Source organism: Ictalurus punctatus, chromosome 13 (assembly GCF_001660625.3).
Source record: "Ictalurus punctatus breed USDA103 chromosome 13, Coco_2.0, whole genome shotgun sequence".
Classification (NCBI taxonomy): Eukaryota; Metazoa; Chordata; class Actinopteri; order Siluriformes; family Ictaluridae; genus Ictalurus; species Ictalurus punctatus.
The window spans coordinates 13,662,142-13,685,741 of NC_030428.2; the positions used below are offsets into that span (position 1 = coordinate 13,662,142).

Genomic DNA, 23,600 nt, shown 5'->3' on the forward strand with positions numbered 1-23,600 from the left:
TCAAGTTAAGTGATTGGACTCCTGTTTATGAGGAAACTTGAAATAATATAATCCATTTCTTGGACTAGGACAAAACAGAGGAAATGATACTGATCTGGCGTTTCTGATCGAAGTTTATTACACAGCACGAAGGATCCAATATAATATACAGCTGAGGATTAATATAAAAAGCTTGTACACATTTCTAATCACTTCCTGCTATGAAACGAAATTAAGCTGGGAACTCATTCCTGTATTTAATCATCGTTCATAATGGTTAACAAATAAGTCCTGATGCAGAGAGACAAAAACAAAAGAAACTAAAAACAAACTTTGAATACATTTTTTTTTTAGCACTTTTAATCACTGACAGTCTGTTAAAACTAAATCAGTTTTGTTTCAATGCATACAAGCTGCAAAGCCAAATATAATCTTTGTACATGACATTAAGTCATGCCAGGAAATCAGAAACAAAAAATATGCATAAAAAAGACAATACAACAAAGTTGTACGTTTATTCATTCAAAAACAACGTTTTGTCTTTAAACTGACAAAAAGGTCCCCTTTGTTATTCAGCTAGAGATTTAAGGAGGAGCATTCCAAATGCCAATAATATAACTACTTACAAATGAATATATATATATAAAAGAAAAAAAAAAAAAAAAAAAAAAAAGGATTCAAAATCTGTCCACAACGTTTTCAAAGTGTCACCAGCAGCATTAGAGGATACTGCCAGACTGTAGGTACACTGTAAGCACATTCTAGCGTCTGCGGAAAGCTCTGGAAATTCTCCAGGCATTGGGTTCCTCGTAACGGTTATAGAGAGGCTCAAGACGCTGCTGTTTCTTCTGCTTGCTGAGGCGAGTCGGGTCAGATACTTTGAAGAAGGCCGGCGCAAACTCCACCAGCCAACGTGGGTCGATTGTCGTCACCTCTCGCATGTACTCTTTGGTGGTCAACACCAGTTCATGGTATACCACCCTGAAGGAAGATGAAAAAAACCATGTTACACAGAGGACAGAGGGAAAGAGAAGAACAAAGAACACAATGCTACAGGCTGATGAGCTGTTGCTGTTGATGCAGACATACCACTCAGGTTGTCGGTTGAAGAGGGCACTCGAGGGGTGAATGTAAACCACCTGCTGGTCTATGAGTGTCCTGTAGCCTTCCTGAGGGTCTTTCTTAGCAGCGTTACGGAAGAAACCGCTGCAGATTGCCTTCTGAACACGTACCGTGGCCTTACCACATGATACCACATCCAACTTGTGTCTAAAAGAATGAGAGGGATAAGGTACCTGTTCAAAACCTACTCATTTGAATGCACTTAAAATTCCCACAGAGTAAACTAAAGGCAAACTATATTTTGGACCAGCTGTAAAATAAGTTTAATAAAAATTCCTTACCGGTCCATGATGCCCAGCATTTGCTTGCGGATATCCTGTGCGCGGCGTAATGAGCGAGCCTGGATGAAATTCTCATAGCACCAGGGATTGGAGAACTTGTTGTTCTTCCAAGAGTTGTACACAGCCAGTAAAGTGAGGTGGTCTCCCTCAGGCTGGTGGAACTTAGCCTTCTTCTGGTCAGCTAGAGCCTGTTTGTCCTGAAATTCAGCATACAGATGATGAAGAACATTCATGTGTATTGATTTAGAAACATAATACTGTTCTTTGTCAGGGTGTTTCTGTATCTGATTAGAATTCTGACCATATCTAATAACAGTGAACCCCAGATAATCAGGGCTGGCGGGAATCACCTGGATACCTTCTTGACCATGTGCATGCTGAAACCATAGTATTAGCAATAAATACCATTGGCATACAGCCATCTTTTCGTCTTTGAGAGTTCTTACTGGCAGTTATTTGGGCTTCGAAGAACTACAGCTAAGTCCATAACAGGTTCACACTTCCTAAATGGCAGTGGTGAAGAGAATCACCTGGATAATGCCTTTAAGCAAACAAGGTCCTGAATGTCCTGCTCCTTAGTTGGGGGGGTGGGACACAATGAGGGGTCTGTTGTGTGGAAGAAAAAACAACTCCACTCCCAGAGCTATGTATTAGTGTAAATCCAGTAAATTCGGCACTGAATAGTGTATATGGTATGACACGGGAAAAACACTTAATTAAACTAGTGGCAAGTGGCAATGTCTAGTCTGCTAGACGGCAGGGGATATGGAGACAGCCAACTAAGCACACTCAGCAACAGTGCGTGCTATGGTGAGTGCACACCACTCAACCATACTAGTGGCACATAGCCACTAAAGGCCTTCTAGTCAGCTATACAAATATTTGAAGAAACACTGCTTCCAACAAACAGGGAGAATGAGCGCTAATAAGGCTAGAAATGCTAACACAGCAGGACTGACTCAAAACTAAAAGGTGCCTAGGGGTTCCATAGTGTTCTATGAAGACGAAGGAGCTGTTAGTGTATAAAAAACATACACTAACAGAGGCTGAAAGTATGAGATGATTGAAGGCTTATAGCTACTTTTGGAGGACACAAATTCTGTAGCTCTGACCATAGTAAGAAGTGTTTATAATGTTTATGTAATCAGAAACGTGTGAGACAATATAGTAGAAAAGCAAAGATGGTTGTATGACAGAGGTATTTATTGCAAATACTGAGTCATACTTCACTATGTTGAAAGGTTTTAGCATGCATGCTCACACGCACAAGATGTCATCCAGGTTATTTTCATTACCACTGGCAGTTAGAAGTACAAAGCTTCAGCTAAATATGTAGCCACTGTTAATTACACTATATTTAAATTTATTTCACTTATGTACATTTTAGAATACATACTGAAGCATGAGTTATAGAAATGGGGAGATAAAACAACTAGAGACAGGAATTAAAAAAGAAAACAGGAACATTACCACTGGCCATGGGTATGACCTGTGTGAGCGAGTGCTATCAAGGAGTGTTACCTTTGGCCTATAGAAGACGTTCTGCACAGAGAGCATGGACACTATTGTTAGCATCTCTTCACTGCAGCCCAGGTGGACAGACATGATGAGCATCTTACACAGCATGGGCTCTAGAGGAAACTCGGCCATCTGAGATGAACAGAAATGAGGAAATGCTTCAGCATTCATCCTATTGCACTTAAGCACCATTTCAATACTTGTAAACACAACAGAACATAGACCCAGTATTTAATAAGTCATACCCTACGCCCGAGACGAGTGAGTAGTCCCTCATCGTCCAGAGCTCCTAACGTGTACAGCTGTTCCATTGCTGTGATCAGCGTCTCCATAGGAGGAGCGTCCATGAAGTCAAAGGATAACAGGTCATTAATTCCCATGGCCTAATCAGAGACAAAAATTGGTTAGCAAAAATAGCACAAAAACATACAAGATATTCTAGAATTAAAAGTTAAGAAGTGTGTGACTATTTAAACACACACACACACACCTTCAGGGAGAGTACAGTGCTGGCCAGGTTAGTTCTTTGGATCTCAGGCACATTGGTGGTGAGCATCTCATCTCTATATGCACGTTCTGTGTACAGTCTGTAGCACTTGCCGGGCCCTGTCCTACCTGCTCGGCCTGCTCGCTGCTTAGCCTGGGCCTAAAACACCACAACAAAGACAGTTAAGTCTTTACAGAGCGATAGCACTTCATTTTTTAGCCTTCAGCTATATGCATGTGTGTATGTACCTGAGAGATGGGGGTCACCACAAGCTGGTCAATGCCAGTTTTTGAGTTGTACACTTTCTGCTTGACAAAACCTGGATCCACGACATAGTAGATTCCATCAATGGTCAGAGAAGTCTCAGCAATGTTTGTAGCAATGACCACCTACATAAATAAGTGAAGTACAGAGTCCTGGTTAAATAATTGTTATATGTTGGAAGGCTGCAGTACATGGCTACTACAGGACAGAACAAAAGCTGCTACCTTTCTGCTGCCAGGTGGAGCTGGGTCAAAGATCCTGGTCTGCATCTCACTGGGCAGCGCAGAGTACACAGGTAGGATAATCAGCTCTGGCACATCAGGGCCTAGTGATTTCATTCGCTCATACAGGATCTCACAGGCTGTGTCGATCTCCTCTTGACCCGTCAAGAATACCAGAATATCACCTACAGATTCAAACAAAAGTTAATGATGTGATAATTATTGACATGACATGATTATGACTAATTAGATTATAACCAAATATTCTCTTACACCGCCCCTTATATCAGAAAGTGTCAAACTGTTTACATCCTGGGAACTCTATCCATGTTTACTTATTACTATTAACCCCTTGATGATGATCTTTGCACGCATTTTACTTGTATAAAAGTAACAAGCTTTAGACGTCCTAAAAGAAACACATTACTGTATATCTATTCAATGAAACTGACCATTCAGTTAGACAGATTCCTGGAGGTCGCTTTGCACAACTTGAACCATTCCTAGATAAGATTCTGAACATTTAGTGCAATTATAACACAGAGTTTTGATCTTTCAGTATTAAATACTGCTGCTTTACCTGGTGGCTCAGTGAGGTGGATCTGCATGACTGTGATCAGACTGGCATCCAGGTAATCTGTCTCAGGCTCTTTAGTGTATAGCACCTCTACTGGATACGTACGACCTGGGATGGTGAAAATAGGGGCCTCGTAGAAATATTGGGAGAATTTCACAGCATCCAGTGTAGCAGACGTCACAATCAGCTTCATGTCTGGGCGCTTCTGTACAGTCTACATAAGAAGAGCCCAAAAACAATGTGATGGCTATAAAGTTAAAGTAACCTTATCAATTCAATGTAGCCACATTAACATAAAACGTTTTACTACATGGTGCATATGCTTCGGTGACATTTTCATTAGCCAACTGTTAATGAGTAAACAGGAGTACTAAGTTATCTCAATCTTGCTACAGTATACTAATTGGACTGACAGGTATGTTCTACAGGCAACAGAGTGCTTTTAAAAAAAAAAAAAAAAAAAAAAAAAAAAAAAAAAAAAAAAAAGTATAAACCCCTCCTTTAATTTCCAACAGGCATTAGCTTATCCTAATGGCCCTACCTTCTTGAGCAGGCCAAAGAGCACATCTGTGTGGATGGTCCTCTCGTGAGCCTCATCCAGCATAATGATAGCATACTGGCCCAGATCAGGGTCAATCAGACACTCTCTGAGCAGCATACCGTCTGTCATGTACTTGATGACCGTGTCTGGACTCGTGCAGTCCTCAAAACGGATAGTGTAGCCCACCTGTGAAAACCAGAAGAAAGATGTTATGATTAGGGCTGCAACTAACGATTATTTTCATAATCGATTAGTTGGCCGATTATTTATTATTATTATTATTATTATTATTATGATTATTCCGATTAATCGGACAGGGTGGGGCAAGCTTTCAGTACCATTTTTTTGTTTATTTAAAATAAAATCGACAAACTGAGTGTTACAAATATAAACTTCAGACAAAAACTTTACACAACTATTTGTCCAAAACGGAAAATAACCCAACACACACACACACACACCAGAATATATATTATTAATGTAGGACTGTAGTTTAATTGGGTGCTTTTTGTGCATCCATAAAAATAATGCATAAATACTATAAAATAATTTTATAGTATTTATACATTATTTTTATGGATGCACAAAAAGCAACCAATTAAACTACAGTCCTAAATGAATAATAAAAACTCACCTTCACTGCACCTTGTGGTTTCTGTTACTCACTGCCTTTAGACATATTTTACTTGTGTTTACTTTTGATCATAATGTTTTAATTAGACATTACAGATGTTACTCGCACTCCCACTGTGTATCAGCGCGTCTGCACAGCACGTGATCAGCAATGCGGCCTCATTACTAACACATCACTTCCGTTATAATAAACAACAGAATTTACACTGCAAGCGTGCAAATACAGCGTATAATGACAATAAACTTAAATTAAACTAAACCTTTTAAGCAGCTTGCACCAGTTTCCCCAACCCCTTACACACAGGGGATTTTGGATATAAACATGAGTTTGTCCTCGTGCATCAGTTTGATTTCCACGGTATTTAAAATGCTCCCCTTAGAGGACTTGAAGGTTACATACTTTCTTCCTCAGTCACGTGACGATTTCGCCTCCGTCTGATGGTGACTGAGGTCATGTTGGGAATAAAAGGTAACGCTGACAGAAAGTAAACTGAAGAAAGTCATTATTGGTGACTCTGGGTGTCTGCTAATGCTAGTGTGCGTATGACGTCATGCGCCGTCGTGGCTTATACTTCCGGTTAGTTTATTTATAAAAAAAAAAAAAAATAAAAAAAAAAAATAAAAATAAAAAAAAAATATAGCAAGTGTTATATTTGAGATGATATTACCTTCCTAAAATCCACACACTAGACAGTAGTGCAGAGTGCATAGTGTAAGTGTACAGTACTTCATTTGGGACACAACTTTAGTATTTACTCTCCGAAGTGTGTTTTCTGAACAGAAGTAATGTAATTAGTAAACATGCCCTGTGCCGCACAGACCAACTAATTGATGAGATTAGTTGAAAACGATTTTCATAATTGATTATTATCGATTAGTTGTTGCAGCCATAGTTATGAATATTACTCTATCCCATGCAGTGCAAGACTTAACTAACTAAAGGCAACAAATGGATTCAGCATTATGTGTGTTAGACATCCTAACTGTATAATAGTAATACAGCTTATTTACCTCCTGTCCCAAACAACAACCATATTCTTCAGACACTCTCTTAGCCACAGACATGGCAGCCACTCTTCTGGGCTGTGTGCAGCCAATCTTCCCACGTGCTGTGTATCCAGCCTCAGCCAGGTACTGAGTGATCTGTGTGGTCTTCCCTGAGCCTGTCTCTCCAATCACAATCAGGATCTGGTTATCATGAACAGCCTGTAACAATATGACAATACCAAAGCATAATGATTTCACATGTTCCAAGTAGATCCTTCCAATCCATATTATTGGAAATTATACACAAAGGAACAGCACATTCTAAACAAAGGCCTGTGTCATTATAACCATAAATCGGGTCGTAATTAAGTAACTGCAACAGGAATGTAAAACACAGACCTGAACGAGCTGTTCTTTGAGCTTGTAGATTGGCAGACTCTCTCGCTGCTCGATGATGGATAGCTGCGTCTTCTTTCCGTATGAAGCCTTGTTGCCACCAAAAGCGTGCTTCTTCCACTCTGGGATGTCATTGGGCATCATGCCAATACCCCGCATGTTAGCGGCGATCTGCCTGCCATCAACTGTGTGCATGTAAATAAGGGTGAGAGGAGAGCATGGAGGAACAGAGGAGTGCACTTATTGAAATAGGGACAAACAGGATGGACTCATGCCAGGCCAGAGGGCATATTGATATCTGAGATAGCTGCAGATCAGCCTTCATCTACCCTTTTAAAAGGCGGCAGGAAATCAAATGGCCATCAAGCCCACTGTGTAGTCATATAATAGCCTTTCCTGCCTGGTGGGCCAGTGCTTAAAATTATGCAACCTTCACGGCATCTTTTAAGCTCAGTAACTGCACAGAAAAGGCTACTAATTCTTTGAAAAGAATAAAATTGGCAAAGAGCATTCTAGATGCATCACGTAGATAGGAAGATCTTGATTGGGGATTAGTAAACAGTACTGAACCAATCTAGTACTCCAGGCTTCTACCTAAAGCTACAACTGATATAATTCAGACTACAATTCTCAAAATAATACCGTTAGATCATACCGTCAGGTAGAGGGTCCACCCAGTGCTTATTGAGGCCCATAGGAATGGAGTCCATCTCAGCCTCACGCTGAGCCTGCTTCACTTCCCGCCTCTCTTTAGCCAGTGCGCTCTGCATCATGGCTGCCTGAGACAGCGAGCCATCAGGGTTCTAAAAACAAACAGACTATGAGTTACAGGCACAACCCTGTGGCACCTTACATCTTCTAATCAGAATGTTTAATGACCTTCACTATTTTCACAGGGCTCATATCCATGCTCTGTTTGGTGTGTCCTCTCAGGAAAGGCGGCTCCTCTTCCACCAGTTCGATCTCCAGATCCTCATCTGAGCAAAGGACAATTAGAGAATGTCAAACACACTGAATGGACATAAATGGTTGTACTGCTTAAGAACAATACATGCGAATGGGCTCTCATGTTCAAGAAAGCACAAGTCACTTTGGCATACCCTCTTCATCGTCTACTTTAGGCAGGATCCCCGTTTCCTCATCAAAGTCTGGAAATTCCTCTTTGGACAGCACATTGGCAGCAATCATCTGGAGACAATAATGAATAATAAATAAATATCTACACACAATTAACATAACATTCAACAGGTCTTTATTGCAGCAGCACAATTTTCACTAGTAAAAGCAATGCTGCCATCTAATGGACAAGTCATTACTCAGGAATTTGTTGGTACACAGGTGGCCAATTCAAAAAGGACTAAACAAGTAGCAGTAATGCAGTTCTTCCACAAAACCAGTTGTGCAGGAAAGCATACTTGTTTGATCTCCCACTTCTCAGGATCAGAGATCTTGGTCAGTCTTTTGCGCTCTAGCGTGTCATCCTCCACCTCAGGAGCGTGACCCAGGTTGAGGTTGGTGGGCCTGTCTGGATTCCTCATGGCTGACTCCTCCGGACCATCGCCACCAACATTCTTCCTTCTGTTGGGATTCAAGTCCTCACCTGTTTCCTGGTCAACATCCTGACACATGTAAAAGCAAACATCACTCTTGCACAGAGAAACAACAGAGGAGTGCTAATGATAGGATAATGTTAATGCCTTTAAATATTACCCACTTGCTATTAAATAAAAATTTCCCTATGATTTTTTTTTTATTTAAAAATATTTCTTTAGAGTTTAATCCTATATACCTTATATAAACTGTTATTTTATAATTTATGCATACACAAATATAAGTATTAGTAGACGGCTTCTGAATAACTTTTCATGTTTTTGATGTCCGAAAATCAAGTGTAAAGCACGGCTAGAAAATATTATATAAGTATAATTCAAAAATTTTAATATTATAGGCATTATAGAATTAATTATTGTAAGATTGTCTAAGAACAATTTGATTAACCTTTTTCAATACTTTGTAATCTCTTTCATATACTCATATATAATTCAATTATGTCCTTCTATGGCCAGTTTGAGCATCCAATTTACTTATTACAAAGTGATTAATTTTGTGTTGATTGTCAATTTGAGGTGAATAAATGAATGTGTGTACAGTTTTATTTATTTACCTTCAGTACTACAGACTGCACATTTTAAGCCCAGATTTTTTTGTTGCCAGCAAAAAATTTGGAAATGTAACAGGAGACATTTCATGCAACAATGGGATTTTGGGATCAGGAGCTCTTTGTTCGGGATCCTTACGGGTAAAAGGTCATATTGTGCATGAGCACAGTGTTATGTTGAGAAGATAACCGACATAAGCAGGACACCTACAGATTGTGGAATTATTAAAAGTTGAGTAGTGTCGACGAGAGAGAATGTGTTTTTTTTTTTTATTTTTTATTTTTTAAAGTATTGGAGTAATTATCGAGGGGTTTAGAGTGCCGTGTATGCATACAGTGGATGAGCTGTTTGCCCACTTACCTTCATGCTCAGGCTGGTCTTAGAGCCTGTGAAAGACAACACCTTGACCTTCACCCTCTGACCTTTGCTGACCACATCTGCCACATTTGCCACTCTGCCCTCTCTTCTAAGCTCCGAGATATGAACCAAGCCCTCCCAACGTTTCCTATATTCACAAACAAGTATATTCAACAGATGACAAAAAAGTTCCTTGAGTGCACTATATGCAAATACAGAACACTCATAAGAGCAAACTCAGTTAAGTCAAGAGTACATTCATCTCAACTGATTTCACAAGGAGAAATCAAGTGCAAAGTGAATAAAATGCAGACATAAGGGGAAAGAAACACAGTACTGGAACGAACCTCAACCCTTCAAGCTGTACAAAGCAACCAAACTGCATGATACTGGTGACTTTGCCATTGTAGATGTCACCCACAGCAGGCTCCTCTGGGGGCGGCCGGTCTACATGTTTGTCCCTCCAGCGGTCTGAACCTTTCTCTCGGTCCACTCGGCCTGGACTCCTGGATCTGCTACGGGAATGCCAGCGACTCCTGCGCTTCCTCCTCTCCCGGTCAGGAGAGCGAGATCTAGAGCGCGAGCGAGAACGAGAGCGGTGGCGTCTCTTCCTGTCCCGGTCTCTGTCTCGACTTCGACTGCGGCTCCTACTTCTTCGACTCTTCTTGCTGCTGCTGGCTTCGGATCTGAACAGTGCGGATTTTGATTTTATTCAAAATGTGACAATCTTTTCACAAATAAATAATTGCTTAATTATACTATTATTATACTGTTATACATTAAATCCCTTTTCTGTGCTGGATTAGTTTTACTTGAGAAGGTTCTTTAATTAATCTATTACCAACAACATCCACGATTTTAATCAGCATGAATCTGGAAAACTGAAACACAATCACATGATAGCAAATTATTTTCTCTATTTATCTGAATACAGATTTGTATAACGTATTAATATTAGCATACACATGGCAGTCTGTTGCTTTATTGAGCACAGTACTTGTACATCTGAACTACCAGCTGTAATCTGAGCAAATTATCACACATACAGTGGCCTCCAATAATATTGGCACTCTTGGTAAATATAAGCAAAGGCGGCTTTAAAAAAATGGCCTTTACTGTTTAAGCTTTTGATCTTTGTTCAAAAAATTCACAAAAATACTCTGCTCTCATGGATATCAAACAATTGCAAACAAAACACAGGCTTATATAAAAAAAAAACTGTTAAATATATGTATGGCACAATTATTGGCACCCCATGAATGAGGAAAAATATATTTGAAGTATATTCCCATTGATATTTTAAATATTTTTAGTACACCTGGGTGACTAGGAACAGGAAATTGTTCAACCATGACTTCTTTTTTCGCAGGGGTATAAATATGAGGTAAGACATAGGACAAATTTCCTTAGTCATTCATAACAATGGATAGACCAAGTAATATAGCTGTGATGTGCAGCAAAAGGTTGTTGAGCTACACAAAATGGGAAGTGGCTATACAAATATAATAAAAGCATTGAAAATGCCCATTTCCACGATCAGGAAAATAATTAGTTCCAGTCAACTGGAAATGTTGTGAATCAACCTGGAATTGGACGTGTGTCTATATTGTCTCGACGCACTGTGATGAGGCTGGTTCAAGTGGCCAAAAAATCTCCAAGGATCACAACTGGAGAACTGCAGAAGTTAGTTCCATCTTGGGGTCAGAAAGTCTCCAAAACTACAATCCGAAGTCACCTACATCACCACAAGTTATTTGGAAAGGTTTCAAGAAAAAAGCCTCTACTCTCATCCAAAAACAAACTCAAGCGTCTTCATTTTGCCATACACTACTGGAACTTCAAATGGATCAGGTTCTATGGTCAGATGAAACCCAAATAGAGCTTTTGGGCAATAAACACCAGAGGTGGTTCTGGAGCACACGCCCACGGTTCAATATGGTGGTGGTGGCTTTTTAATGTTTTGAGGCTGGGACAATGATCCAAAACATACAACAAAATCTACACAAAAATGGTTTACTGACCACAAAATCAAGGTCCTGCAATGGCCATCCCAGTCCCGTGACTTAAAACCTGTACAAAAAATATGGTCCACCAGGATGGACTTTGAAATTTGAAGGATCTGGAGAGATTCTATATGGAAGAATGGTCTCAGATCCTTTGCCATGTATTCTCCAACCTCATCAGGTATTATCGGAGAAGACACAGAGATGTTATGGCAAAGGGAGGTAGCACAAAGTATCGACTAAAAGGGTGCCAATAATTGTGGCACACATATTTAACAATTATTTTTTTTTGCTAAATCTGTGTTGTGTTTGCAATTGTTTGATATCCATGAGAGCAGATTTGTATTTTTGTACAAAAGATCAAAAGGTTAAATAATAAAAACAATTTTCACAGCCTTCTTTGCTCATATTTACCAAGGATGCCAATATTAGTGGAGGCCACTGTGCTTTACCATGTCTGATCTATTCAGTCATTACCAAACCTTCTCTGGTAAAATTAAGCCAAATAGAATACTACGTAAGAACAAGAAAGACCAATTTCATCTACATTGAATTTCTGCAGTGAGCAGCAGGAATCACACCTCTGTTTGCTGCTCTTAGAGTCTGTGGCCTTGACACTGGGCATAAACATCTCCAGCTCTTTCATAGCATCAGCCGCAACCTTTACATCGTCTTCGTCTAGCATGGTCTGGGCAATGAAGAACAGATGTTCTCATCAGCACTTTAATTATTTTATTTAAAAAATAGTATTTTTCATTTTATAAACACATGCATACAAAAGGAAAGCAAGCAAGAACGACTCACTCTGGTGTTGGGATTGTCAGCTCTGCACAAGGCAGGAAACAACTCCTTTAACCGGTCTTTTTCACTCTTCGACTTGACAACAGGCTCACTCCCTGCAGAAATGATCAAAAGGCAAAACGATAGTAAAAAAAAAAAAAGAAAGATCAAAATAAAAAATCTGTCTGGAAATTGACAGTTTTCATACTAAGCACACACCATTGGACTATTTACCTTTACTAGTGGATGATTTAGCAGGTGGTTGCATTGTTTGAATGAGACGGAGTAAGTTGCTAATGAGTGAGTCCTGTAGGGAGTAAAACATGAATATGAGCCAATATCTACAATATGAATAAAAAAAAAAAGAAGAAAAAGAAAACTGTACTGCAGAGGACAAAACATAATCCGCATGCGAGTACCACTGGTAACTTCCCTCCTTGATTACTATAACTGCTTTATAGAACTTATAGCTTTTAATAATATTGCGCCACTGTTTTACTGGTCTTTTATTTGCAAAACATAATGAAAAAATAAACAAACAGAAAAATACATACTGTTCTATGTTATTATTATTATTATTTTTTTACCACATTGCCAATTTATGATTATTATACCAATTAGGGCTGTGCCATATCGTATCGTTCATGGTATACCGGTACAATTCCGGCCTATATTGTTGATATAGTTGATGACGTGTTTGCACACCGCAGCGTGGGCACCTCACACGTAGAATAAGAACTAGTTTGAGCGAGACACTATTGAAACCCTAAATGAGGAAGAAGAATAAATCCCCCAAAAAGGAGCTTCCTCCATAATATAGAAGTGGATCAGATACAGAAGATCAGATGTGAATCAAACGGCTGTGATTTGCAAAGTGTGTCAAAACCCTGTAGCGAAAAAGGAAGGAAACACTTCAAATGTGTTCCACCAACTCAAGCAAAAACACCAAACACTGTATGCTGATGTGTGGCCAAAAAGATAGTATCGAACGTTACTATTTTCCATATCATCACCGCAAAACACCATGGAATTTCGTGGAATAGTTTTATGTTTATATCGCCTATCTCAAATACTAATTCACATCATATGCAGAAACCACTTATTTACATGAATTAGTTAGTCATGTTAAAAAAAAAACCCAACTAAAACATGACTTACTGTAAACTCTGCTCCATTTTTGATCAGCGCCGACTTAAAACTATCAAACATTGGGTTCTTTTCTGCAAGGCTGATGACAAACTCCGCTGTAAACAACAACAGGAAGGGGTATGAGTATATGAGATACAAAGACAAATGGTCACATTACCTGCAAGTTATAAGGTGGTAAAAATCACTACTGTTCTACAAGGCAGAGCGGAGAAAGTGCTACAGCCTTAATGAGCATTTGGAAGATTTGTTTACATTTATTTACAGAGTGATACATCAACATATTACTTATAAACACGAGTACACTCTGTTACTCTTTACCAGGTGATGGTCATTTAAGTTATGACCAAAACAAAGACACATTCTGACTGGTATAAAGTTGATTTGACGCTGGACTTTCGATATTCGCGGATATGCGGAAATTAGGGGACTATCTCTAAAGTTACATATGACATTGTTAAACACGTTTCTAACTTCAATAGCATTTGAAAGGAATGACTTGCAGTCATATAACCGACTGTAAAGTGTTAATCTAGATGTCAGGTATGACGCACACCTTTTAGATTTTTGATATTTAACAAAATAAACTATTAAATCATATATAAATATTGCCATGTGTTTTATTACTTTATTTATTTTTTTTTTTTACATACACAAAATATACCATAATTTAAAGCTCAATAGCATTTGAAGGGAATGATGTAAAGTCACACACCCAACTGTAAAGTGTTCGACTAGGTGTCAGGTATAACGCACACCTTTTAGATTTTTGATATTTAACCCCTGCAATGCATGAACCAAAAAAAAACCTTCACAAATGCATAAAGGGGATCAAAATGACCCGTACTGGATTGAATTGTTTTCTTCAAAAAAATAGATGTATTATTAATAAAATAATATATTTATTATATATATTTTAATTACACACACACACATACAGTATCTCACAAAAGTGAGTACACCCCTCACATTTTAGTAAATATTTGATTATATGTTTTCATGTGACAACACCGAAGACATGACACTTTGCTGCAATGTAAAGTAGTGAGTGTACAGCTTGTGTAACAGTGTAAATTTGCTGTCCCCTCAAAATAACTCGACACACAGCCATTAATGTCTAAACCGCTAGCAACAAAAGTGAGTACACACCTAAGTGAAAATGTCCAAATTGGGCTCAAAGTGTCAATATTTTGTGTGGCACCATTATTTTCCAGCACTGCCTTAACCCTCTTGGGCATGAAGTTCACCAGAGCTTCGCAGGTTGCCACTGGAGTCCTCTTCCACTCACGACATCACGGAGCTGGTGGATGTTAGAGACCTTGTGCTCCTCCACCTTCCGTTTGAGGATGCCCCACAGATGCTCAATAAGGTTTAGTCAATCACCTTCACCCTCGCTTCTTTAGCAAGGCAGTGGTTGTCTTGGAGGTGTGTTTGAAGGGTGTGTTATCATGCTGGAATACTGCCCTGCGGCCCAGTCTCTGAAGGGAGGGGATCATGCTCTGCTTCAGTATGTCACAGTACATGTTGGCATTCATGGTTCCCTCAATGAACTGTAGCTCCCCAGTGCCGGCAGCACTCATGCAGCCCCAGACCATGACACTCCCACCACCATGCTTGATTGTAGGCAAGACACACTTGTCTTTGTACTCCTCACCTGGTTGCTGCCACACACGCTTGACACCATCTGAACCAAATAAGTTTATCTTGGTCTCATCAGACCACAGGACATGTTTCCAGTAATCCATGTCCTTAGTCTGCTTGTCTTCAGCAAACTGTTTGCTGGCTCTCTTGTGTATCATCTTTAGAAGAGGCTTCCTTCTGGGACGACAGCCACGCAGACCAATTTGATGCAGTGTGTGGCGTATGGTCTGAGCACTGACAGGCTGACCCCCCACATCTTCAACCTCTGTAGTAATGCTGGCAGCACTCATATGTCTATTTCCCAAAGACAACCTCTGGATATGATGCTGAGCACGTGCACTCAACTTCTTTGGTCGACCATGGCGAGGCCTGTTCTGAGTGGAACCTGTCCTGTTAAACTGCTGTATGGTCTTGGCCACCGTGCTGCAGCTCAGTGTCAGGGTCTTGGCAATCTTCTTATAGCCTAGGCCATCTTTATGTAGAGCAACATTTTTTTTTTTCAGATCCTCAGAGAGTTCTTTGCCATGAAGTACCATGTTGAACTTCCAGTGACCAGTATAAGGGAGTGTGAGAGCGATGACACCAAATTTAACACACCTGCTCCCTATTCACACCTGAGACCTTGTAACAGTAACAAGTCACATGACACCCAAGAGGGAAAATGGCTAATTGGGCCCAATTTGGACATTTTCACTTAGGGGTGTACTCACTTTTGTTGTCAGCGGTTTAGACATTAATGGCTGTGTGTTATTTTGAGGGGACAGCAAATTTATACTGGTATACAAGCTGTACACTCACTACTTTACATTGTAGCAAAGTGTCATTTCTTCAGTGTTGTCACATGAAAAGTTATAATCAAATATTTACAAAACTGTGAGGGGTGTACTCACTTTTGTGAGATACTATATAAAATTATTTCATTAATAGGACATCTATATATTTTAAGAAAACCATTCAATCCAGTACGGGTCATTTTGACCCCTTTATGTATTTGTGAATGTTTTTTTGGTTCATGCATTGTAGGGTTAAATATCAAAAATCTAAAAGGTGTGCGTTATATGCGACACCTAGTCGAACACTTTACAGTTGGTTGTGTGACTGTACATCATTCCCTTCAAATGCTGTTGAAGTTAGAATCTTGTTTAACAATGTTGTATGTAACTTTAGAGACAGTCCCTTAATTTCTGCATTTCTGCTAATATCGAACGTCCAACTTCAAATGAATTTTATTCCAGTACATTCTGTTACATAAAATCTAGCTAGCCTAGGCAGATAATGAATCCCAAACGGCTCCTTACTACTTGTATAAACACAGTATATGTGGTATGAAATAATAATAATAACGGCGACATTTTATATATTTATATATATATATATATACATACATACATACATACATACATTACATATACATATATATGCACATGCATATGTATGTATGTATGTATGTGTGTGTGTGTGTGTGTGTGTGTGTGTGTGTGTGTGTGTGTTACACTACATGTGCGATATAAAGCTGTTTAGTATTCATCAGCCACAGCAGCTAGTTGGCTAAGCAGGTACTGCAGATTATTAAAGTTTACAGCTCGCAGTTATTAAATATTTAAACTCACCAAGGTCCTTGTCGCTGATTCCCAAGTGGTTGTCAAGCTCGGTACAAACTTTAGACACTAAAGACAAATACTCGAGCTGTTTGAGCTCATCTTCACCGAGGTCGGCCATGTTACACTATCTATTTTGTTTTCACGAACCACAGGAAGTAAAAGCGTTCCACTTCCGCCGCTCGCAAGGACTATTACTTCCGGGTATTTGCAGCACTACGAATATGTCGCCCTCTTGTGGACAGCACAGATTTTGACCTCAATGGAAATAATACAAAAATTAGAACACAAGCGCACATCAGAATATCCGAGTTTATCAGCTCATGATTTTGGTTGCGCCCTGATTATGGTAATTCGACAGATTAAAACTTCATGTAAACATCAGTATAAAATTCCATCCAACCAGTGTGTTATGAGTAAAGGGTTATACAGTGACATCTTGTGGCTGATTTGTGAAGTTCACATTGACTGGACTCCGGATTCCAGCCAGAACTGTTGTGTTTGCGGACGTTAAGATGCTCAGATCCTGCTGGATTCGATCTCTGGCGTCTGCTACTATACCTGCAAACTGCAGTCTGCTCAGTGGAGCTTTCTTTAAAAAAGACAGAACTTCGAGTTTCACTGTCTCTGTAGGGCGGGATTGTGGACACACACCTACACACACTGACAGCTACTATAGACTTCTACACTGCACTGCGTCCCAGGACAGAATCAGGTAACAAGCTCGCAGCTGGAAACACTTAAGAGCTCCCTACTCACAGGGTTTGATACAGAACTTCTTCATGCTATGTCACATATACTGAATGTCACTTTGTCCCAGTCAGCAAGCTAACTGATGTAAACAAACTGCTTTTCCAGCTGTCTAACAGAGTTGTTTACATCAAACACCATGTCAAAATGGCAGTCTGGCTGGTTGGACGGGGGAAAAGGTGCATACTGCAAGCTAGACACAGATATAGACAGATATTGGCTCACATGGTTCTTGTAGAGGTACAGAAAGCCTTACAATTTTCAGAAGATTAAGAATTCGTTTTGAAAGGGTATGAATATTCTGTTATGAAAATGATATACAATAATGATAAGGCCCTAAATGTGTTGTCTTTAGATTGTCCCTTAATCTCTGCACTAACACAGCCTTAATTCCCAACATAATGAATGCTTATAATTTGCCATTTGTTTAGTTTGACACTGCAGGTTCTGCTAAGCTTCAGCTCCTTACAAGTAACACCAACACACTGACATGTGGCAAACAAGCTTGAACACTGAGGACACACCAGAACATACTGTACAGTATTACTCATATACAGTCATGTAAAAAAAATAATAAGTACAACCCATGGAAATTATTATTATTATTATTATTATTGTTTTTATTTTTCATCATTATTATTATTTTTTTAGATATTTGAAAAAGCAAACATTTGATCCTCTTTGAAACAGAGCCTATTAATAAAATTGATACACTATCAAATGACACAAAATCTATATTGTGTAATAATTTTCACAATTTAAATAACAAAAAATATAATAAAATAAAAAAACAGATCAGTGACTGCAAAAGTAAGTACACCCCTACATTAATCACACCTTCAAATCCATAAAATTAGAAACAGGTGTTCAAGATTGGGAGCCAGTGATTTGAACTTGCTTAGAGAGTGCAGGTGGAACTGGTCTTATTTATAACCCTTTCATATCTACTGTCTGGTTTTCCCCTTGCTATCGAGGTGTGTGGTGTCATCATGCCAAGATCTAAAAAGTTCTAAAAGGCCTTCAGAAAAAAAATGTTGTTGATGCATATGAGTCTGGCAAGGGATTTGAAAAGATCTCCAAATTATCTGAAATACATCACTCCACTGTAAGGAAAATCATTTACAAGTGGCAGAGATTTTTAAAAAACTGCCAATTTGTGCAGGACTGGCCGTCCTAGCAAATCCTTAGTCCTCAGCCCAAGAGCAGGTCGTCTGATGCAAAAAAGAAGTCTCCAAGAACCCCCAAATCTCATCACATGATCTGCTAGTAAGTCTTACAACTGTTGGTGTTAAAGTGTATGCTTCTAAAATCATAAAGAGATTGCACAAATTTGACCTGCATGGGAGGCGTGCCAGGAAAAAGCCGTTGCAAGACTACAGTTTGCCAATGAGCATATAGGCAAGGACCAGGCCTTTTGGAATAATTTGCTCTGGACAGATGAATCAAAGATAGAGATATTTGGCCACAGTAACAGCAGACATGTTTGGTGCAGACCAAAGACAGCTTTTTAGGAGAAGCACTTCATACCAACTGTGAAGCATGGTGGTGGAAATGTTATGGTTAGGGTTGCTTCGCTGACTCAGGGACTGGACAACTTGCATTCAATGTTTCAACTATGTATTCTGCATCATATCAAAGAGTGCTTGAAGATAATGTGAGGCCATCTGTACGAAAGCTGAAGGTGAACCGTTGGTGTACCTTTCAGCAGGATAATGATCCTAAGCACAAATCCACCAATGAATGGCTCAAAAAGAAGAAATTGAGGGTTATGGAATGGCCTAGTCAAAGCCAGATTTGAATCCCATTGAAATGTTTTCAGGGATTTGAAATGGGAAGTATCTGAAATGCAAGAAAACACCTAAAATGCCTACAAGAAGTTATTTCTGCTAAAGGCGGCAATACTAGCCTCTGAGGCCAAGGTTGTACTTACTTTTTCCACAGAAGGATATCACATTTGTGGATATTTCTTTTGAATACATGATTGAAAATGCTATTTTTCCTTGTTGTTTTGTTCAAGTATATCAACTTTAATAAAAGGCACTGTTTCGAAGATGATTTGCTTGTCCAAGTATGTCAAAAAAGCCAACAATTTCCATGGGGTATATTATTTTTTCACATGACTGTAAATACTGTACCTAAATTCACAGTCTGAAGACCTCTATCTGTTTGAACCTAGGATTTGTGCAGCAGCCCGTTTCAGTATGGCGTCCGGTAGCAATGGACGAGAGAGTTTGCACCCACCAAAACACACAAATCGCCTGAACAAAGAGAAATCCCCATACCTACAGCAGCATGCCCATAACCCTGTGGACTGGTGAGGAAATGCTTTTAAACGAGAAAAAAATATAGAGGAAACAAACATTTCTTCCATATGTTGCTAATACACCCATTTTATATTTTAGTGTGGTGAATAGTGTGTGGCATGTCTTTACATCTACCATTAGCATACAAATGTCTGTATCCTTTGCTTTTTTTTACTTTCAGGTTTCCCTGGGGTCAAGAGGCCTTCGACAAAGCAAAAAGTGAAGATAAACCCATTTTTTTATCAGGTAAGCACACAGCAAATACAAGGTGTCCCAAAAGTCTCCTTGCATAAGGGACTATGGCCAGCACCATGTCAGTTGTGCCTTCATTAGTGGATGTTCGTGGACGTTAACTTCTTGGTTTGTCCGCAACACTTCCAGTCTTTTTGAATTTGTTACTAAGTTTGGTAACAGTGGTGTGCGTGACGTGCTTGCCATGTTTCCTGTTAAAGTCTGGTTAAAGCTTTCTGATCCAGCCATGGAGAAAATGTGTATTTTTTTAACAAAAGATCAAAATGATAAGCAATAAAGACAATTTTTCACAGCCTTCTTTGCTCATACTTATCAATATTAGTTACATCTATATATGTATATGGAAAAAATTGAGACCACTTCAAAATGATCAGTTTCTCAGGTTATTTATAGGTATGTTTTCAGGTAAAATGAAAATTTTTGTTTTATTGTATAGACCTCTGACACAATTTCTCCCAAATTCCAAATTAAAATATTGTCATTTAGAGCATTTATTTGCAGAAAATTACTACTAATCAAAATAGCAAAAACAGATGCAGTGTTGTCAGACATCAAATAATGCAAAGAAAATAAATTCATATTCATTTGTAAACAACACAGTAGTAATGTTTTAACTTAGGAAGAGTTTGGAAATCAATATTTGGTGAAATAACCCTGATTTTCAATCACAGTTTTCATGTGTCTTGGCATTCTCTCCACCAGACTTTCACATTGATGTTGGGTAACTTTATGCCACTCCATAGGCTTTGTTTGATGGCTTGTGACCATCCGTCTTCCTCTTGATGACATTCCAGAGGTTTTCAGTGGAGTTCAGGTCTGGAGATTGGGCTGGCCATGACAAGGTCTTGATCTGGTGGTCCTCCATCCACACCTTGATAGACCTGGCTGTGTGGCATTTAGCATTGTCCTGCTGGAAAATCCAATCTTCAGAGTTGGGGAACATTGTCAGGGCAGGGGGAAGCAAGCTTTCTTCCGGGACATCCTTGTACATGGCTTGATTAATGCGTCTTTCACAAAGACAAATCTGCCTGTTTCCAGCCTTGCTGAAGCACCCACAAATCATCACCAATCCTCCACCAAATGTCACAGTGGGTGCGAGACACTGTGGCTTTTAGGCCTCTCCAGGTCTCTGTCTAACCACACCCTTTGACGAGGTGTTGGGCAAAGCTGAAAATTGGACTTAACAGAGAAGCTGACCTTACTCCAGTCCTCTCCGGTCCAATCCTTATGGTCTTTTGCAAACCTCAGCCTGGCTTTTCTTTGCTTCTCATTGATGAAGGTTTTTTTTCTGGCTTTGCACGATTTCAACCCTGCTCCTAGGAGCCTGTTTCGAACTGTCCTCGCCGTGCACTTTACCCCAGCTGGCGTTTGCCATTCTTTTTGTAGGTCACTTGATGCCATCCTACGGTTGTTGAGTGGCATTCGAATGAGTTCGTGGTCACCCCAGTCAGTGGAGAGTTGTTTTGATTCTCTGCCAGTCTGTAGCTTTGTTGTCTCCAATGCCTACTGCTTGACCTTGTGCTTATGAACCGCCATCTTTGAAATTTTAAGGATGGAACAACTCAACACTGACTGTATCCCTCTGCCAGTGAAGCCAGAATTGAAACCTTCTTTTCCTCACTCAAAACTTTCCTTTTCAACTCTTTTGGTATGGTCAGTAGTTATTTTTTGATTCCAATTACTTTTCAGGTACTGCTAGCACTGTCTTTGCCACCCAGCTGGTCCTATTGCAAGTGGATAGTGATGACCACAGTAGTGGTTTTGGTATATATATATAAGTATGACATTTTTTTCATTTCCCCTATGTGTGGAGACTGTTGGGACACCCTGTAGTGTACCATTTCTGTAATCTTGTCCATTTTCACATTCAGGGTATTTTTGTTGTCACAGTGGGCTACTCGACTTGTCACTGGTGCCACGTCATGGAGAGAGAGTCATTTGAGGATGAGGAGATTGGCAAGATCCTCAGTGACAATTTTGTTTGTATAAAGGTTGACAGAGAGGAGAGACCTGATGTGGACAAAGTCTACATGACATTTGTACAGGTTTGGTTAACTCTGGAAATAATCTGTTCTAATTTACAGTGTAGTAGTACTGGGCAGTATGATACTGATATTCTAACAAATAAAGCCACAATATGCTTTGTAATATGCATGACAAACCTAAGTGTTACCCTCAGTGTAATATGAGAAACTGATTGAATGTTAAATGTAATATTTTGAAGTAACCTATTCTTTGACATCTTTAATATTTTTCTGAACCCAATATTGATTTTGTTTACTCCACCTCACCAGAAAACTAGTGAAAGAAAGTATAATGAGGTTAAATTTTTTTTTTTTTTTTTGGCGTTATACCACAGCACTGTTGAATTCCCATTTGTAATTGGTCAGAAGGTGTTGATTAATTACAATAGCACACCTCAGACAGTACTGCTGTTCAAATCACAGGTTTATATTCATGCACTTCTTCTAATGTTATTATTTCTATAGCTTAATCTAAAACCAATAATCAATGTTTAAAAAAAATATTTTTAAACAAAAATATGTTTCACAAAAATATGTATTGTTGTTGATATGATGAAGTATTCTGTCAGTATTTTGTAGCAATCAGTAGGTTTTGCTTTTCAGTTTGTCTGTAACATGAGAAGCTGCATTTTTGTTGTTGTTGTTTTATTAACTTCAAGAGAGAGAAAAGAGGCTGATGAGGGAACAACTGTTCATAAATGTTGTAACAACAGTGACAATGGGATAATAGATATTTCATAACATTACTTATAAATGGTTAAAAAGTGACATTATTGTTTAGTTAATGAAATAAAATATGTAATTGTTGGCAAATGTATGTGTTTTATCAAACAATGTATGTGTTTTAACATTTAACAATAACATTATGAAGAATTAAACACTTCAGGACATGCTTTTAAAGGAAAATAATCAATTCAGGGTGGTAACAGGCTGCATCACACCACACATTATTGATTACTTTCCTATAACAGCATGCCCTATAATGTTTTATTCCTTTTATTCCCTTGGTATTATGTGTAAGTGAAATATACTTCAGAGATGTCAAGTGCCAATTTTTCCTCTCTTCCTCATTAGGCGACTAGTCAAGGCGGTGGCTGGCCAATGAGTGTTTGGCTTACTCCAGATCTGAGACCATTTATTGGGGGCACATACTTCCCTCCAAAAGACCTGGGGAGGAGACCTGGATTTAAAACCGTGCTTATGCGTATTATGGAGCAGGTACAGATTAAATTGACCATTGTGTACTGCACACTTACTGTAGTATGCTGCATTTAGTGACAAGTCATAGCTGTCTGTTTTTCATGCTTAACGGTTAGCTAATGTTAGGTCAGGAGTAGTATACAGTATTATTTAGCATCCTTTCCATATACAAATATACAGTACATGAAGACAATACAGGGCAAATAACCACACACAGACCAAATCACATAGGCATAGGACTTGAACAAAACTACACTGATTCAGAAAAACAAAAAATTATAAATAACTATGTGGTGCTCTGTTATTTATTCTGCAGTTATATATATATAGTGTATATTTAATCATAAAAGCATAGTCCAGCATACTGTAAATTGCACAGTG

The 23,600-nt window shown here is 39.0% G+C and overlaps 2 protein-coding genes across 6 annotated transcripts in view; one reads left to right on the plus strand and one right to left on the minus strand.

The window, feature by feature from the left end:
- Positions 1-95: 95 nt before the first annotated feature.
- Positions 96-16,844, minus strand: dhx8 (DEAH (Asp-Glu-Ala-His) box polypeptide 8). The gene is made up of 23 exons (XM_017483968.3): positions 16,703-16,844; positions 13,464-13,549; positions 12,540-12,612; positions 12,330-12,421; positions 12,107-12,213; positions 9,870-10,208; positions 9,526-9,670; positions 8,422-8,625; positions 8,107-8,194; positions 7,886-7,983; positions 7,662-7,809; positions 7,010-7,191; positions 6,635-6,829; positions 4,991-5,176; positions 4,453-4,663; positions 3,876-4,057; positions 3,636-3,776; positions 3,391-3,546; positions 3,146-3,283; positions 2,904-3,032; positions 1,383-1,579; positions 1,069-1,248; positions 96-960 (listed from the first exon to the last, which is right to left on the minus strand). Exons 1-23 carry the CDS (start codon positions 16,809-16,811, stop codon positions 741-743), a joined length of 3,606 nt encoding a protein of 1,201 aa, XP_017339457.1. The 5' UTR covers positions 16,812-16,844; the 3' UTR covers positions 96-740.
- A 297-nt stretch (positions 16,845-17,141) lies between these two features.
- The window catches only part of spata20 (spermatogenesis associated 20), a 43,376-nt gene continuing 36,917 nt past the window's right edge, over positions 17,142-23,600 (plus strand). Inside the window, exons 1-6 of one of the 5 annotated variants that reach the window (XM_017483918.3) lie at positions 17,272-17,405; positions 17,549-17,619; positions 19,617-19,754; positions 19,925-19,989; positions 21,886-22,040; positions 23,094-23,237. In XM_017483918.3, the coding sequence (XP_017339407.1) occupies positions 17,588-17,619; positions 19,617-19,754; positions 19,925-19,989; positions 21,886-22,040; positions 23,094-23,237 (534 nt within the window). In that variant the 5' untranslated portion in view covers positions 17,272-17,405; positions 17,549-17,587. Of the gene's footprint in view, positions 17,406-17,548; positions 17,681-19,616; positions 19,755-19,924; positions 19,990-21,885; positions 22,041-23,093; positions 23,238-23,600 lie in introns of those variants that run through there. The other 4 variants (XM_017483917.3, XM_053685393.1, XM_047159385.1 and 1 more) reach the window with 4 other exon arrangements.

What these genes read in the sequence shown, in the direction of transcription:
- dhx8 (XM_017483968.3), bottom strand. Translation starts at nt 16,811, where the DNA reads ATGGCCGACCTCGGTGAAGATGAGCTCAAACAGCTCGAGTATTTGTCT. An exon ending in AGAAGTGGGAGATCAAACAA is followed by an intron (nt 8,195 to 8,421) that starts GTATGCTTTCCT and finishes TATTGTCTCCAG; the next exon opens with ATGATTGCTGCCAATGTGCT. An exon ending in CCACCTCACTGAGCCACCAG is followed by an intron (nt 4,058 to 4,452) that starts GTAAAGCAGCAG and finishes TTGAATCTGTAG; the next exon opens with GTGATATTCTGGTATTCTTG.